Consider the following 16,455-nt stretch of genomic DNA (forward strand, 5'->3'; position numbering starts at 1 on the left):
ACACCGACCACTGTCTGTTGGCAGCAGTTTCTTTAGAGGCATAAAAAAAGAAACATTGCCTGCATCAAAATAGCAGCTGTCTATTACTAGACTGAGCAGGGTTGATGCCTTGGGCATATAACATTACACCGCCACTCCATCGTGGGTCCTGCCAGGATGAGAATTTCCGGGTCTTAGACCTTTTCCCCTGTTGCCTAGAGCGGGCAGACAAGTTCCCCCACAGCTCTTTTGAATAAGAGGACATAGTGATGATGCAGTAATTTGTTATCCTGTAAATATTTGTATTTATACCCTCACAGCTGTATGTTTATAACAGCCATATATGGCATTTTCTTTCATCTGAGGTTTGGAAAATACAATTAGATTTCTTTCTTTTAAGACTTAAGTTATCTACTGACACATGCCACTAGTTGTTTCAGGTGTGATTTTGGTCATGGAGTTTGGTAACTATATCATAAATTAGAATTTACGTCAGTCAAGAACCATTTGAGTAATAATATACAATTATCTTTTGGCTTCCGCTTCCAACAATTGCAACCACCACCTTGTGTAATTAGATCTCATTAGTATGTCCTTTACAATTCTTTTCAGTCCTTATGTTTTTAAAATTTTTGAGGGCTGGTCTTCACTAGAAAAGAAATTTGACCTAAGATATGAAATTCCAGGTACGGGAATTGTGTAGCTGGAGCTGACATACTTTAAGTTGGATTTCTAGGATGGTGTCACTGCACACCACTGTTGATCGGGCATCCTCAGGGCTCAGTTTAACCACAATCCTATTAGACATGCTAAACTGAATCCTGGAAGATCGACTGCAGCAGCTTCAATCTTCTCTATTGTGTAATTTAGCTGTCCTCATTGGTCTTTAAACTAGGCGCCAATAATGAAAAGTTTTAAAAGAATCCTGTTGAGTTCTGCTTAACACAAGGTGATCTTGGAAGCTGCTGCCAGTCATTAGTAGTGAATTGAGGGTTAGGGAGAATTTTTCTTACTGAGATTGTGACATTTGTTTCTTTGTGAAACATTACTACTTTCGGTGCTGAAAAATTTGCCTCACATCTCTTTTGTTTTTGGGAAACATGAAGAATACGTTTTAGACATCTGCAAATTATTTACTTTGTTCTTTTCTGCAGGTTGTTCAAGGAAGGAAATCACTGAACACTGGGAATGGCTCGAACAGAATCTGTTGCAAACACTTTCAATATTTGAAAATGAAAATGACATAAACACATTTGTCAGAGGAAAAATACAGGTAGCATATAAAAATCTGTTGATTATAAATGTAATCATAAAATTGATGTCTCATCATGTGTGACCCAATAATTTGTGTACCCCTGTGTTTTTTGAAAGGAAAGCAACATTGTGTGCATATTTAGATTAGGAAAATTTGCTGGAGCATAAATATCAGTGTAATTAAACTAATTGTATGTGGGACTGCCCATTTCATCTATCCTCTCCTTGTGCTTTAGTTCAACATCTAAAGTAGCTTAAAGGAAAAAAATTGTTTTTTGGGGCTGGTTTTAGACAACCTTTTTTTGATTCACTCAAAATGTGTGATGAATAGTTTTGAAAATAAACACTGGTTTGTTAATGCTGCCGAGCTATAGAAATTTAAACAGTTAAATCTCGATGCTTCTGTTTGTGTCCAGTATGGTGTGCGTAAAATACAGTCCATGGGCCAGATCTGGCTAGCCAAGCCTTTTAATCTGGCCCACTGCTGGCCCCTGTGGCTGCAGAGGGGGTAGGGTTTCAGTGCTACTCCCACTCAAAGTGAAATCTATCACCTCCTGTTGGCCAGAAACGGGACTGATACAGCATATCACTGTTTCTCAGTTCTCATTGGCCAGTGTCCAGCCAATAGTAGCTGAAAGATTTTGCTGGTGGGGGAGCTGGCTGCTCCCAGTTGCTGCTCCCAGTTGACCAGTTGCTGGCCAATAGGAGCTGAGAGATTTTTCTGGGAATGGGGGCAGTGAATCCCTCCCCCGCCAAGCGCAGAGACACACATGGAACAGCCAGTGGGCTAGGGCTGCTGACAGGCAGGGAAGCCTACCTGAGAGTGCTGCTGGCCAAGAGCTGCTTAGGTTAGTGCCTCCCAGCCAGAGCCTGCTTCTGGCACCACATGTCAACTGCCTCCCAGACCCTGCACCTGCTCTAAACCCCTGCCCCAGGCCAGAATCCTTTCCTGCACCCTAATTCCCTTTCCCAAGTCACCACCCAAACCCCTTGCACCTTCTTTCCCCCTCAGGTCACAGCTCCCTCTCAGACCTTGCCTCCACTCCTACATTTCTCCCTAAGCAGAATCCTCTCCTGTGCCCATAACCCTTCTCAGACCCTGCACCCCAATACCCCACCCCAAGTCACAACCCTCACCTTTGACCAAACTCCCTCTCAGACCCCACACCCTCTCCTGCATCCCAGTCCCTACTCTGAGCTCTCTTCTGCCCCCTATGTCCATCCCAGACCCCACAACATTTGCATAGAAAAGGGTGGCCCTTGACCACTTCCCAAAATCTTAGTGTGTTCCCCTTCCCCCAGCCACATCTTTGGTCTAGAGTAAATTATGTTTTTCTCTTACTCTACATACAGCAACTTAGAAGAATAGTGTAGGTTTTGTCTATGCACAAATATTGTACCACTTTAATTATACCAATCCGTTTGGTATGGACGCAGTCATACTGAAATAAATGTGCTGATTATAAGTGCAGTTATTTCATGACAGCATAACATTTCTAACCAAAATATTTATACTAGTATATAAAATATGTTGTCAATGAAGCCTGTTGGTTCCATCTCACCGTTCTTCAACCTTTCATACAATGATCTTAGCCAAAAGGCCTCTTAAAAAGCTGTGCTTTGGTAAATTTCAGTCGCAGATCAGAAATAAGTACAATGGACCCATTTATAAATGGTTTAAACCTGTAGCATTAAAATACTTTCCATGAGACAACTACCGCTCTGCTTAGAAGTGTTATTACTTTAAACTGCTGCCTAACTGAGCATTTGTACGACAAAGAAAATGTCACCAGTCCAACTGTGCTCTCCAGAGAAATCAAGAAATCTACACTAATGTAAGGAGTAGAAGGAAGTTTTCCTTTTAACATTGGGTTAAAGGGGTTATGTTGTAGCTTATTTTCCCCAGGTTATAATAGGTCAGTTAGTAAATGAAAGCATTTCTATCCTTCCAGTTACCAAGTACTAGCCTTTCATTCAGTGCCTTTTAAGATGGGTCATAAGTTATTTTGTTCCTTTAAAAAAAAAAAAAAAAAGTGATGGAATTTAACTGATTTTGTTTTTATTTAGAATATGACTCTCCTGCTCTAGTAAAAGCCTAGTCTTGTTTCGTCAGACAAGATGTGTACCCACAATGGGATGGGGAAGAGGACATGGGTGCCTCATCAAGTATTTTGGGAGTACAGCAGACTCCCGATTTACTCAGGGGTTGCGTTCTTGCGGAGCTCTGCATAGGTCAAGATTTGTACAACTCATGAGCCAGAAAACTGACCAACGTTCCTGTCTCCTGTGTGTGGTGCGCAGCTGAGAGCCTGGCTCTGGGCTGCCCGCTGCTCACAAGATAGGGAAAGCTGACTAGCATTGATGCACTAGTCAGTTTCCACACTGCTCTCAGGGGTGGCAGCCTGACTCTTGGGTGCCACCCCAGCACGTTTCCCTGCTCCTGTCAGGGGCCGTAGCTGCTCCTGTCCAGTAGCACCCGAGAGTCAGGCTCTCAGCTGCTGCCCCTGACTGGAGCGGGGAAACTAACCAGGGCAGCAGCCCTGGTCATTTTCCTGGCTCCAGCAAACAATGGGAAGCTGGGAACCAGCCAGCAGCCTGACTTCCCACTCCCCCTAGGCTTGCAGAGCTTGGAAACTGACGAGCACAGCAACACTGGCTAGCTTTCCCTGCTCCTGTAAGGGGCCGCAGCCTGACTCTCACTGCCCCTGACAGGAACGGAGAGGTTGCCACCCCTCACAGGAGCAGAGAAACCGCTCTTGTCAGGAGCAACAGCCTGACTCTCACTGCCCCTGACAGGACCAGGGAAACTGACCAGCATTGCAGTGCTTGTCAGTTTTTCTGCTCCTTTTGAGTGGTGGGGAGCTGGCGCCCCCCACCCACACTCAGTCACATTATCTCGGGGGTCTACTGTATTTAAGGTACATTTACTGGCATGAAACTGGACATTTAGAAAGCACTTTGAGGCCTACAGTTAGCCTGTGCTTAGCCACAGGTATGGCTCTGCCATACTCTGAATTGCACTCTTCATTGTAGTTTTGATCCTCTCATCCAATCATAAATAAAATTGCTTATTGTGTTTCCCATATTCTGGTGAGATAATAAGAAAAGATAACCATACGTGTCTCCTTGCTCCTTGTTTTGAAAGTCGATCACTATAAGAAAATTGTGATGTGCTGGTTTGTGTTCTGGTGATGCATAAAAACCTTAGTTATGGACCCTGTGCTAGGTGCTGTACAAATAAGAACAAACACAATCCTTACTTCAAAGTCAAATTAACATTTGTATAGTGTACAAAGTCACTCTTCATTCACTCAAGTTAGTTGATATTTTTCCCAAAATTCAGTTTTTCTGCAGTTTTTTTCACCAAAATCTGACAGGAAAAATGAACATTCCATATCTGAACTTTTTGGCAAGTTGCAGTGACTCCCCTCCTCACCTCTTCACTGGTGTAAAATAGGGTTAGTGCTCTTGAGAGATGTAGGCATGTGCTTTATTACTTATCTGGGACATAAGCAAGGTAAGAGAGTGAAGTCATTAGGGAGTCTGGTTTGTAGGAAGGACGATAACTAGATGAGCAGAAGGTGGCAGAGGAAGTGGTCATGACATTTAAATTCACTCAGATGTCTGATAAAAATGTCCAATACCTTTTTGTGGCTAACACCCTTCATGTTTTCTCAGGGGATCATTGCAGAGTACAACAAAATCAATGGTATCAAAGAGGATGATGACACTGAGAAGTTTAAGGAAGCTATAGTGAAGTTCCACAAGTTGTTTGGGATGCCAGAGGAAGAGAAATTGGTGAACTATTATTCCTGCAGTTATTGGAAGGGGAAGGTGCCCCGTCAGGGCTGGATGTATCTCAGTATTAACCACCTTTGCTTTTATTCTTTTCTTATGGGAAGAGAAGGTATGTTTAAAAATGGCAGGTCAATCTGGGCACCTAATGGTAGATAGGAAATCTGAGGTTTATTGCTAAAATTATTAATTTAATTAATACTTAATTTATCGAACATGGACAAAGTGCTGGGCACTGTGCAAAAATTTAAATAAACACAATCCCTATCCCAAAGAGCTAACTTTCTCAACCACACCAATGATGTACTTTAGATACATGGAGAACTCAGTATTGCTGTGACACGTTATGAATATATACATACAAAACTCTCACATGGTGGAGTATATGGGATGAGTTGAAGAGTCACAGGATAAATTGCATGCATTCTATGCTTGCAAGTGCTTCACCACTGCTTTACCTAAAAATACACCATCAAGATGAGTATTAATATTCCAGACCTATAAGGAGGTTCAAATAGACTATGAACAATATGTGGTTCTCTATATGCATCTTACTATGAAGCAAAACTTATTCTGTCTGACAAATTGAATGATACTATTGACAGAAGCACCATGTCAATTTAAAATAAAGTACAGAATAATCTATTTCAATTAATGTCATTTTACCTCAGGTGTAATCCTAAAGTAAAGCAGTTTAAGAATTTAAATTAACTCAGAGGGGTAGCCGTGTCAGTCTGAAGCGTCACATAAAATAATCAGTCCTTTAGCACCTTGAAGGATAACAAATTTATTTATTAGGTAATGAGCTTTTGTGGGTGAGCCCCACTTCTCAGATTTGGAGAAGATAATTTGAATCTAGGGTTTATATAGCGAGTTTGGATTGGAAAGCTCAGGGGATTGGTGGGGTGAGTCACCTGTCACTAATAGGACCAGTGGAAGAAGTAAATTAAGTGGGGTATGTGCCATTTTCTTTGAATGTCCACAGAGGATTTGAAAGTAGCCATTCTTCTGCGAAAGGATTTTACCACAAGATTACAGAGGGAGACCTCTGACTTGGAATTCATTTATGAGTTTAACACATTTCACATGTGATTTAAGAGAGATCTGAATTGTCTTACGCATTACAAAGGCAATTTCCCCATCTTCGATATTCCCAGGAATGGCACCTATCCCACTTACTTAATTTCTCCCACTGGTCCTGTCAGTGACAGGTGGACCCCCCCACCACCTTGCCTCCCTTCCCTACCTTTTTCCTTCCCTCCACCTGCTGTGTAAACCATGCATTCTAATTATCTACTCCAAGTCTGATAATCTGAAGATGTGGGCCTTACCCAGAAAAGGTCACTACCTGATAAATTTGTTAGTCTTTAAGGTGCTGAAGGACTGCTTGTTAATTGCAAATGGAAGATTGACAAATAGTTGCTTCCACAGGAAAGGATTTATATGGCTAAAAACACAGTCAGCTGGAGATCAGATTGGTTGAATATCCTTAAGGCTGTCTTATAATTTCAAGTTTGTTTTTGTCACAGTCGTTGGTAATGATGAATTGTTCTTAAAATTAATTGTGGTAGCCTATTTGAATGGTGATTGCCTCCCACATCCAAGGAGGGCAACTAACAATAGGAGACCCATTTGACAAGCCCAAATTGCATTTGCCGATCTCATAGTGGAGCAGAGTATGCACATACAACATTTCAAAGGAAAGGAGTAAAACTATGATGGTGTATGTGGTCTGTGTGTATTTCATATATAAATAAATTATACTGACACAGATTTACCTTGTTATAAGGCTATATTTTTTGCTTTGCCAAGTTGGTGGCCCTATTTGCACTATTCTTTCACCTTGCCAAGATGTAAGAAAATCTAATCTAACATCATTGTATGATATATAAAATATGAGATTGGTGAACAAATGCCCTGTCTCCCACACCTGGGAAGAAAAATGCTTTTGAGTACCAGCCTTTTTCATAAGGACATTCTTGCGGTGAATCTTTTTTCTGTTTTCCTTGTTCAGCAAAGTTAGTGATCCGCTGGGTTGATATCACTCAGCTTGAGAAGAATGCTACGCTGCTTTTTCCTGACATCATCAAAGTGAGTACAAGGTCAAGCGAACACTTCTTTTCGGTATTCCTCAATATCAACGAGACATTCAAATTGATGGAACAGCTAGCCAACATAGCTATGAGACAGCTTTTGGATAATGAAGGATTTGAACAAGACAGGTCATTACCTAAACTGAAAAAGAAATCTCCCAAAAAAGTATCTGCACTGAAACGGTAGGTGACACAGACTTGTAATAGTTTGTATACTATTTTACTTTGTTTTTTTACTTACTGGGTTTTCTGATAATGTCCCCTTGTTTTAATTACAGATGTGTTGTTTTATAGTGGTAGTGAGAAGAGGGAAAGTTAATTGAAACATCATTGTTTGTCTGCCATTGAAGGTGGCGATGGAAAAATCTGGCTAAGCCTTATAGGCATGTTACCAAGATAAAAGTAGAACATTTGGGCCTGATTCTCATTTACCCCAAGTACCCTTTACAAACCTGACAACTTAGAGGGGCCTTGCAGTGGGAGTAACTGTATTGCATACCCACTTTAAGGCCCTTTTACCTTGCCATAGCCATGTAAATGGGCTTTAATGTAAATGGGAAGCAGGCCCGTTTGTGTGTACTTGGTACTATAACAGGCAAAATGGATCTAGCTATAGGCCCTGCACATAACTTACTGCTCATCACTCTTTCATATTTTACAGTAAAGTAGTACCGAAAGAAAAGTCTAAACACCCAAATATAATACAGAAAGTATTATTACACCATACCTGAATTGCTCCTTGTTAATCATCTTTATATTTTCAATATATTTAATAAAATGTATTTTAGTTTAGCCTGTATTTTAGCTGCATTTCTTTTGTTACATAGTGACAATTAAGGCACATTGTATCACACTGCGTTTTTTTTAAAGTATTTTGGTAGCAGGAATAGTGTTAAACAGTGGTACATTATATATGACTAGCACATTAGAAGGCCTGCAATGGATCTATAAACTATTATGAAACTCCAACACTCCACCAGAACTGAAATGTTAATATGTCTCATAGATATAACTTTCCTAATGATTTTTTCACATTTGTGTATAGCTATGTAAATGAAAAATAAGTTGCAAGTATATTTTTACGATTTGGCCAGCAAAGAGATGTCTAAAATTTGTCATGTGTATCATGTTAACACCATCTTCAGGGACTTGGATGCGAGAGCAAAGAGTGAGCGATACCGAGCACTGTTCCGACTTCCCAAAGATGAGAAGTTAGATGGACACACAGATTGCACCTTGTGGACCCCGTTTAATAAAATGCACATTTTGGGTCAGATGTTTGTTTCTACAAATTACATCTGCTTTACTAGTAAGGAGGAGAACTTGTGTAGTCTCATTATCCCCCTTCGAGAGGTGAGTGTAAGTCCTGAATATCTATAGCAAATTGTTTCACTTGTCTGCTGTTGAGGTGGATTCTCACACATGAATATTGTGCTGATAAGCTGCTTAATCCCTTTGTCACATGAGGAAGTAGCTCCACTTCAGTAGCAACTTCAGTTTTATGCTCACACTACTGTGACTCACAGGTTTGTTTTCCCAGACCACCTTTTGATTCTCACGATTCCTTTCTCTTTCTTGGTTTCCATCCCTTATAGGTAAGGGGCTATAGCATGGTTTTTGTCCTTCCAGACAAGTGGAGAATTAAACCACGTTACAGTTGACCCAGGGTACATGACAATAAAAACACTAAAAAAATTTGAATATCAGTTTTAAACAGAAAAGATTGATAGCAATGCTGTTTTAGTTTTAAAAATAAAATGAGTCAATACTCAGCCGGTTCCCCGCTCCTCCCCACAAGCCAGTCTCATGGCTGGGGCTGCCAAAGTGCAGTTTTGGCAAGTACCAGCACGAAAAAGCACTGATTAAAACAGTGATTTATCTTAGAAGTAACTTGCTGTATAGCCAAGGGCTGGCCTGGCCCAGGATGCTTGGAGTACTGAAAGCATTGTGGCCCAGGGGGAAATGGTTTTATTTCCTTTTTGCGTATTCTGAAGGACTGTTCATAATCACTAAGGGGGGTTAAAAATGCTGTTCCACTGAAAACTCCCAAACCCAGCTTCCCAGGAGTTTGCAGTAGTGTTTTTTAAAATCTGTGATTCAAATCTGACCTTAAATTTACATTATTTATTTTACGCGGAATTCAAGAGGAGCAATGAATTGCCAAATGAAGGTTGAGTAGGGGAAATACCGTGTGGTTGGGGAATAAAACCCCATATACCTTTTGTGAAGCACGGCAGCTTCTCTTGGATGTGAAACTGGCAGCTGCTTCTGATAGCAAGTGCTGTAGCTACAGTATCAGCATAGGACTCAGCTGATTCCCTCTCCAAAAGCTGAGAGGCCATCTGAAGGAATGCGCATTAACTGTTTAAATTTTTGCAGGTTAGGTCCATAAATGGCGATTAGCCAGGGGTTAAGTATGGTGCCCTAGCCTTCAGTACAAGGGCAGGAGATGGATGGCAGGAGATAAATCACTTGATCATTGTCTTCTGTTCTCCTTCTCTGGGGCACCTGGCATTGGCCACTGTCGGCAGACGGGATACTGGGCTGGATGGACCTTTGGTCTGACCCAGTATGGCCATTCTTATGTTCTTATGTTTAAAGTTGTGTGTAAACCATTGAAGTTCGATGTTCAGTAATCCCAGTGTTGGAAATAATAATAAACTAACAAGACGACCTGTGGCACCTTATAGACTAACGGATATTTTGGATCGTGAGCTTTCATGGGCAAAGACCTGCTTCATCAGGTTCGTGAGTGGGGGGTTCCCTTAGTGATTATCAATATCAACCCTCCCCTGGAACCCCCCCACTCACGCACCTGATAAAGCGGGTCTTTGCCCATGAAAACTTGTGCTCCAAAATATATGTGAGTCTATAAGTTGCCACAGGTCATCTTGTTGCTTTTGAATAGCCCACTGATGATGATAAAACTAGGTGTTTGCAGTGCTCTGAGAGCGTGAACTAAAGCCTTTTGAAGTTAGCTTTCTATTGCCTTTACGTGGCTTTGGATCGGGTTCTAAGTTCCAACCTTTTGTGAGTTACTAGAACAAAGAGGCACCTTTATAGATAAGCAGAGAGGTTTTCAGGACCTTTAGAAGCACCTATCCTGTAGCTGTGGTCAGAAAGTAAAATTTTCATTTTGTAAGTCCAGGCTCAGTGCTACGCAGGGAGTGGGCCTGCATTTGCAGAAGGTGATTGTTAGAAGCATTAAGAAGGAAATGTGTCTGTTCTGGCTTCTGCTAATGCTACAGCATCCTGGCTGCAACACATCCACTCTAGTGCTGCGTTTATCTCCGCTTCCTCTGTTTTGAATGCCCTCAGACTGCTCTTTAAGTGGATCCAATATGTTCTCTATCTGGGAACTTTATATTAAATGCATTTTTGGAACAGGGAGGTGGCACAGGAGCTCACTCTGTCTGCTCCATGCATCGACCTAGTATTGCAGTACTTCGGGCAGTGGCGCAACTCCCCTTGAGGACAATGAATTGGTTTAAAAAAATAAAAGTGATCTAGGAACATTTTTCCATTGTTAACTTAAATATGCTGTTCATGAGGCTCTTTTGCATTAATAAAGAGCTGATTTACAGCTCACTGAAAAACAGAAGGAAGTTGGTTGGGGAGGAGGATAGGAAATATTCTGAGTGAGCTATGTATTGCGGTCTTTGAATACAGCTTGGGAAGAGATGTTAAATGAAAAACAAATTATCTAGCCCTTTTAACTAATGAAACATTAGCACAATACCTTAATGTCGGGTCATAGATTGCTAATTTAAAAAAACAAAACATGGTAAGCCAAAACATGGTAAGCTCTCTCTTACATTGAAATGTCTAATGGAGTTTTTATTACGTAGAAGATTCTGATCCACTCTATCAAAGTGATGGTTAAAAGCAATTAGGCTCCGGAGAAGAGCAGTCTTTTTGTGAGCTTGATTGATTTTGTTTTTTAACGGAATAATCGGTAGTGTGTAGAACATGCATCACGCATTTATAGCTTGTGTATAATTGATCAGCGGCAGTTCTATATTATAATTTACCTTTCCTGAAGCTTGGTGAAATATTGAGCTGTGCTTTTGTAGGTTTCTTTCTCTGAACGCTATGTACAGGGTGGAGTTTGATTAGTGAATACATAACTAACTGTGGAAAGCCAAACAAAATCCTTGCAAGAAAAAGCATACACCCATCTCCAGTTTTTGGAGAGATTCCTGGGAAGAGGAAGCAAGGTTTGGAAAGTTCCACACTTGCGCAGTTTCCTTTTGTCTTTCTGGAGAGATGTCCGTGATGTAGATGTCCATATTCGGATTGGGTTGGAGGGTCTGCTACAGTGATTTAGTGTGTTGAAACTGTGAAGTATTCCTTAAGAACATCTCCATTTATTGTCAGCAATAAGTGAGGTAGGTTCTAACAATTGTTCACCATTAACGTGAGAAAAAGTCTTTATTTTCCAATTTAATATGCATCTGTACGTGTATGTGTTCAGAGGATTAGCCAGCTCTGGCCACCAAATGCACTAATGCACAGAGCTAGCATAACAGAGTGGTGTCAGTTGAGGCCCTGGCTGAACTGTCAAAGAACAAGTTTTCCTTATGGGAAACCTTCCTCTGAAACCTTGCTATGAGTCTAGTATGGAGGAAAAAGGGTACTTCAAAGGCACACACCCTATTTAGCTTTGTAATTTTCAGAATAGACAACCACTGTGTGGCCTCTAGGAAGCTTGTAGGACACGTGGTATGGAAATGGTGGTGATTGTACTCAAAACTTGGTTAAAATAAAATATGACAACTAAATAATGTGTGATTTAATGCAGAGTCCACAAAGTTGTTTCATGAAAGCAAGGAGTTTGTGCTGGGAAAGACTGAGAAGCCTTGATATAAATAGATAACTTCTGTTTTCAGCATTACAGGTATTGGTTTCAGTACCGATATTTGGTTTTCCAATAGGATTAGTAATCTATAGGAAAAGATGATTTTGCATATAAAAATGCAAAAAAAAAAGTGTACTAGAAACTTCTGCAGTGGTTCTAAAGATGATTCCTAAGAATAAGATTCTACTCTGAAAATGGCACATATCAAGCTGTTGAATAGGTATGACCAGTGGTTATTGTTTCTTCATAGGTCTCAGTAGTGGAAAAGGCAGACAGCTCAAGTGTGTTGCCCAGCCCATTATCAATCAGCACTAAAAACAAAATGACATTCCTCTTTGCCAACTTGAAGGACAGAGACTTTCTCGTGCAAAGGATTTCAGACTTCCTTCTACAAACTACTCCAAAAACATATTCTGAAAAAGAGATTGCTGGAAGTTACAACAGTTCCGATGATGAGGTGTGTATGGGTGAATGTGATTCATTTAAGTGACAGGAAGGAATTTAACTTTAGTTTCATTGTCTGTGGAGTGAGATGTATTCTTGACACTTCTGAGTAAAGACTGTAAAAACATCATTTAGTCAGAAGACCCTCGTATCTTGAGCTTAGAGACATTGAAATATTATGACTGTTACCTAAATTTAGAGTTAAATCGGGGGGGGAAAAAGCCTCCCAGCTTGCCAACTGTCACCTTGACAATAGTGTTAGCTGTTGCGTGTCACTAGAAGATGAGGTTTTCAGTGTTGATCATTTGCAGCCTGGTAAATAGAAAAGATGGGCGAGGGAATATCTTTTGTTGGGCTAACTTATATTGTCCAAACTGTACAGTCTTTGCATCGAAGGGATACAAATGAGACATCATAAAAGGTAAAACAGGAAAAACAGTAGGAGAATATTTAACCTCCCTGGACATTCAGTAACCATTTTAAAAAGTAGCCAACCTTTTAAAAAAATTAAAATAAAATAAAAAAACTTCAAAGCCAGAGAGAGCTGCAATTAGTTTGCATTTAATATGATCAAATTAGGATAGAATAAGAACTTAAAATAGTTATTGCCCTACAAAAGCAATTTTTCTGTCTCTTGGTATTCACACCTCCACGTCAACTGCTAGGAGTGAACCACATCTAACAGAGGTTTTTACCCATGAAAGCTTATGTCAAAATAAATCTATTCGTCTTTAAGGTGCCACAAGACTTTTTGGTGAGTGAGACAAGCCTTCAAGCCACACAGAGCTCTTCTTCTGGTCCAGTAAATTTTGTCATATTTTTGGTACCCTTTAAAATGTAATGAAATGATTGAGAACTTCAGTAGCTTGATTGCTGGGATTCATTCTAGACCAAGTTTGTCTGTAAATATTTTCACAGACTCGAATACTCTGAAAAGGTACTATTGTTATTAGCCAAGATTTTAAAAAGTGACTAGTGATCATGGATACCTCAGTTTTAAGGAGTTCCCAAAAGAGACCCCTTGAAGAGAAAAAGTTTTCAGTACTCTGAAAATGGTACATATCAAGCTGTTGAATAGCTATGACCGGTGGTTATTGTTTCTTCATAGGTCTCAGTAGTGGAAAAGGCAGACAGCTCAAGTGTGGATTTTCTATTCTGCAGAAGTTTCTCATTTAAAAACAAATAATTCTTGATCAGAACAGAGTCAAAGATGTACAGTTTTCCATGGAATGGAATATTTTAAAAAATCCATTTTGAGAGAACAAACAATTTCTTGAAAAATTCTGGGGAGGAAGATTCCAGGAAGTCAAGCTGCTTGCCCATAAGTTGTCTGACAGGAAATTGCTGACCATCTTGATTCTGTCAAATTAGCATTTTTTGATGGAAAACCTGTCAAACTTTTCAAGCAGTTTATATTCTCATCACTTTCACAAAATTGAGCCCTGTTAAGGTGCCTCAGGTTGGACGCACAGACTGTGTCTACACTTGCGTTCGTCTTTCAAAAGAGGAATGCAAATGAGGGAAATTGAAAAGGCACTTAAGGCACTGATTTACATATCTTGCTTCATTTGCATAATTTTTTCAGAAGAGATTCTTTTGAAAGAAAAAAAGCAGTGTAGATGTGGCTCTTTGAAAATAAACCCCATCTTCCAAAGAACGCTTTTTCCTGAAACAAAAATGAAAATATGTAAATCAGTGTCTATTTTGCATTTTCAGTTTTCCTCATTTGCATTCCTTGCTTGAAAGAGGAATGCAAGCATTAGACACACCCTGAGTGTCCAACCTGAGGCACCTTATAAGGGCCCAATTTTGTGAACATGTTGAGAATTTAAACTAACTGAAAAGTTTGACAGGTTTTCCATCACAAAATTCAAGTGTAGACACAGCCTCAAAGGCTATGTCTACACTATAGAGCTATTTCAAAATAGTTTTGCAAGCGTCTACCTTATGCACACGCTATTTCAATATAAAATTGAAATGATGGGTGCATTATTTCTAAATCGGTAAACGTCATTGCAGGACGAAAAATGCGTATTTTGAAGTAGGTGATGTTAAGACATGGAATAGCGCTATTTTGAAATAAGCCATAATGGGCTGCAGTGGCATTATTTTGAAATGGGTATTATGTGTTTGACATGCTATTTTGAAAGAGCACCTAGCTATTTTGAAATGCATTTTCTGTGTGGCAGCATTAACTCAGAACAGCTATTTCAAAATAGGGCTGTGGTATAGACATAAGCCAAGTTAACAGAAGCACATTTAAATCCTGACCTTTGTGAAATTCTTCTACTTTTTTAATAGAAAGAAGGAAAGAAAGGAAAAATTCTTTTGTAATTGGCTGTTGCTGTGCAGAGACCAAAAATATCCTGATAGACATGAGTCATTTTACTGTCTGCAGAAATTAATGTAAAATGTCTTTGGGTGCATAAACCATGCCTCTGCGTCTTCCAATGTATTATCTTAGTGACTGAAAAATTAAAACTAGCTCTAATTTTATCGTTAGATGTTTGGCACAAGGGGGTAGATTCTGAGAACTAATTTGGTTGGTAAACTACAAATGTATTTCATTATTTGAAATCAGTTTAATTTCTGTTGCCAGATGCTTGCCCTGGAGGTGCATCTTGGGGGTTTGAGTTTCCTCAAACTGAATTGGCTCTTAGAATGCCATAATTTTGGTGTATTACAAGTGAAATTATCCATCTCTCACCCATGAACAACTTGTGGCTGTTCTTTGCAGGTGTGTTCAAGACCAAGTAGTATTGTTTCCTCAAGCCCTCAAAGAAGTCTCAGCTCTGAAGCAGATGGAGAACGACAGTTCAATCTCAATGGCAATAGCATTCCCACAGCAACACAGGCTTTAATGACAATGTATCGACGGAGGTCACCTGAGGAATTCAACCCAAAATTGGTAGATCTCACTGTTGTTTTTGTAAATTCTGACCAACAGGAAGCGTTGTGGTTTACTTAAAAAAAAGTTTTTAAAGTTAACAGTCCACAATGAGTTTATATAACTTTTGCTTGTTCTGGACTGAGCAGTTTACACTGCCAACCACATGCAGAGATGGTTACTTTTTTGAAAATAAATGTCCGGTACTTCAGAAGCAGAATTTCACAGAAAGCAGCGTGCCAAAACTCCAAAGTATTTCATGCAATGAGATGTATGTAAGGTTAGGGACAACTTCAGGATATCCTTTCCTTAACTGCCAAAGAACTACAGGCTGAACCTCTCTAGTCCGGCACTCACATTTGGCAACGTCCATATCTGACATGATTTTAGTTAGCTGGATTACCACTTATCATGGGAGTGGCCAAGTTTTCTGTGGTCCCATAAAGTTTCTTTACAGCCACCATTGCTGGCTCTTAGTATTCTCTGCTGTTATTTAGCTGTAATTTATTCCTACCTGTCTTCTAAGAGCCCAGTAAGCAGTGGAAGTGTTGGTAATGCTGCTAAACAATATGGACCTCCCATGGTCCAGCAAATTCTCTGATTCAGCACTGATCAGGTCCTGAGGGTGCTGAATTAGAGAGGTTATGGCGTGTGGGGACTTTGCTTTTTCTTCTCACATTTAATGCATTACTGTACATTCTCAAACTTATTTATTTGTAGGCTAAAGAGTTTCTGAAAGAACAAGCCTGGAAGATTCATTTTGCTGAGTATGGTCAGGGTCTCTGCATGTATCGGACAGAGAAAACTAGAGATCTTGTGCTGAAAGGCATTCCAGAAATCATGAGAGGGGAACTTTGGCTACTGCTTTCAGGTGGGTTCCAGTTTAGAAACTTGTAATAAATTATGAGCTAGTGTTGTACTGAGAAGTACTGCACAGGATCTTTTCAGGGGAAAAGGCAAAACACCACATTTATTGGTAATACACCTGTAGCAATCAACGCTTATCATATGCATATGATATATTACACTCCCACACACACCAGCACACTCGTGTCTTGTTGCTGTTACCATTAGTTGCTCCCGCTAACGGCACTGACCAGGTCAGTTAGCTGGGGCAGGGGTGGAGTGGGGCTTCTGCCGATCCG

At 40.1% G+C, this 16,455-nt stretch overlaps 1 protein-coding gene across 2 annotated transcripts in view; it reads left to right on the plus strand.

The window, feature by feature from the left end:
- TBC1D9 (TBC1 domain family member 9) overlaps nucleotides 1–16,455 on the plus strand; it is an 83,094-nt gene that overhangs the window by 28,267 nt on the left and 38,372 nt on the right. For both annotated transcript variants that reach the window (XM_074991916.1, XM_074991917.1), the window contains exons 3-9: nucleotides 1,134–1,252; nucleotides 4,912–5,140; nucleotides 7,043–7,304; nucleotides 8,267–8,474; nucleotides 12,230–12,436; nucleotides 15,161–15,331; nucleotides 16,031–16,181. In XM_074991916.1, the coding sequence (XP_074848017.1) occupies nucleotides 1,134–1,252; nucleotides 4,912–5,140; nucleotides 7,043–7,304; nucleotides 8,267–8,474; nucleotides 12,230–12,436; nucleotides 15,161–15,331; nucleotides 16,031–16,181 (1,347 nt within the window). The remainder of the gene's footprint in view (nucleotides 1–1,133; nucleotides 1,253–4,911; nucleotides 5,141–7,042; nucleotides 7,305–8,266; nucleotides 8,475–12,229; nucleotides 12,437–15,160; nucleotides 15,332–16,030; nucleotides 16,182–16,455) is intronic.

Source organism: Carettochelys insculpta, chromosome 4 (genome assembly GCF_033958435.1).
Source record: "Carettochelys insculpta isolate YL-2023 chromosome 4, ASM3395843v1, whole genome shotgun sequence".
NCBI lineage: Eukaryota > Metazoa > Chordata > Testudines > Carettochelyidae > Carettochelys > Carettochelys insculpta.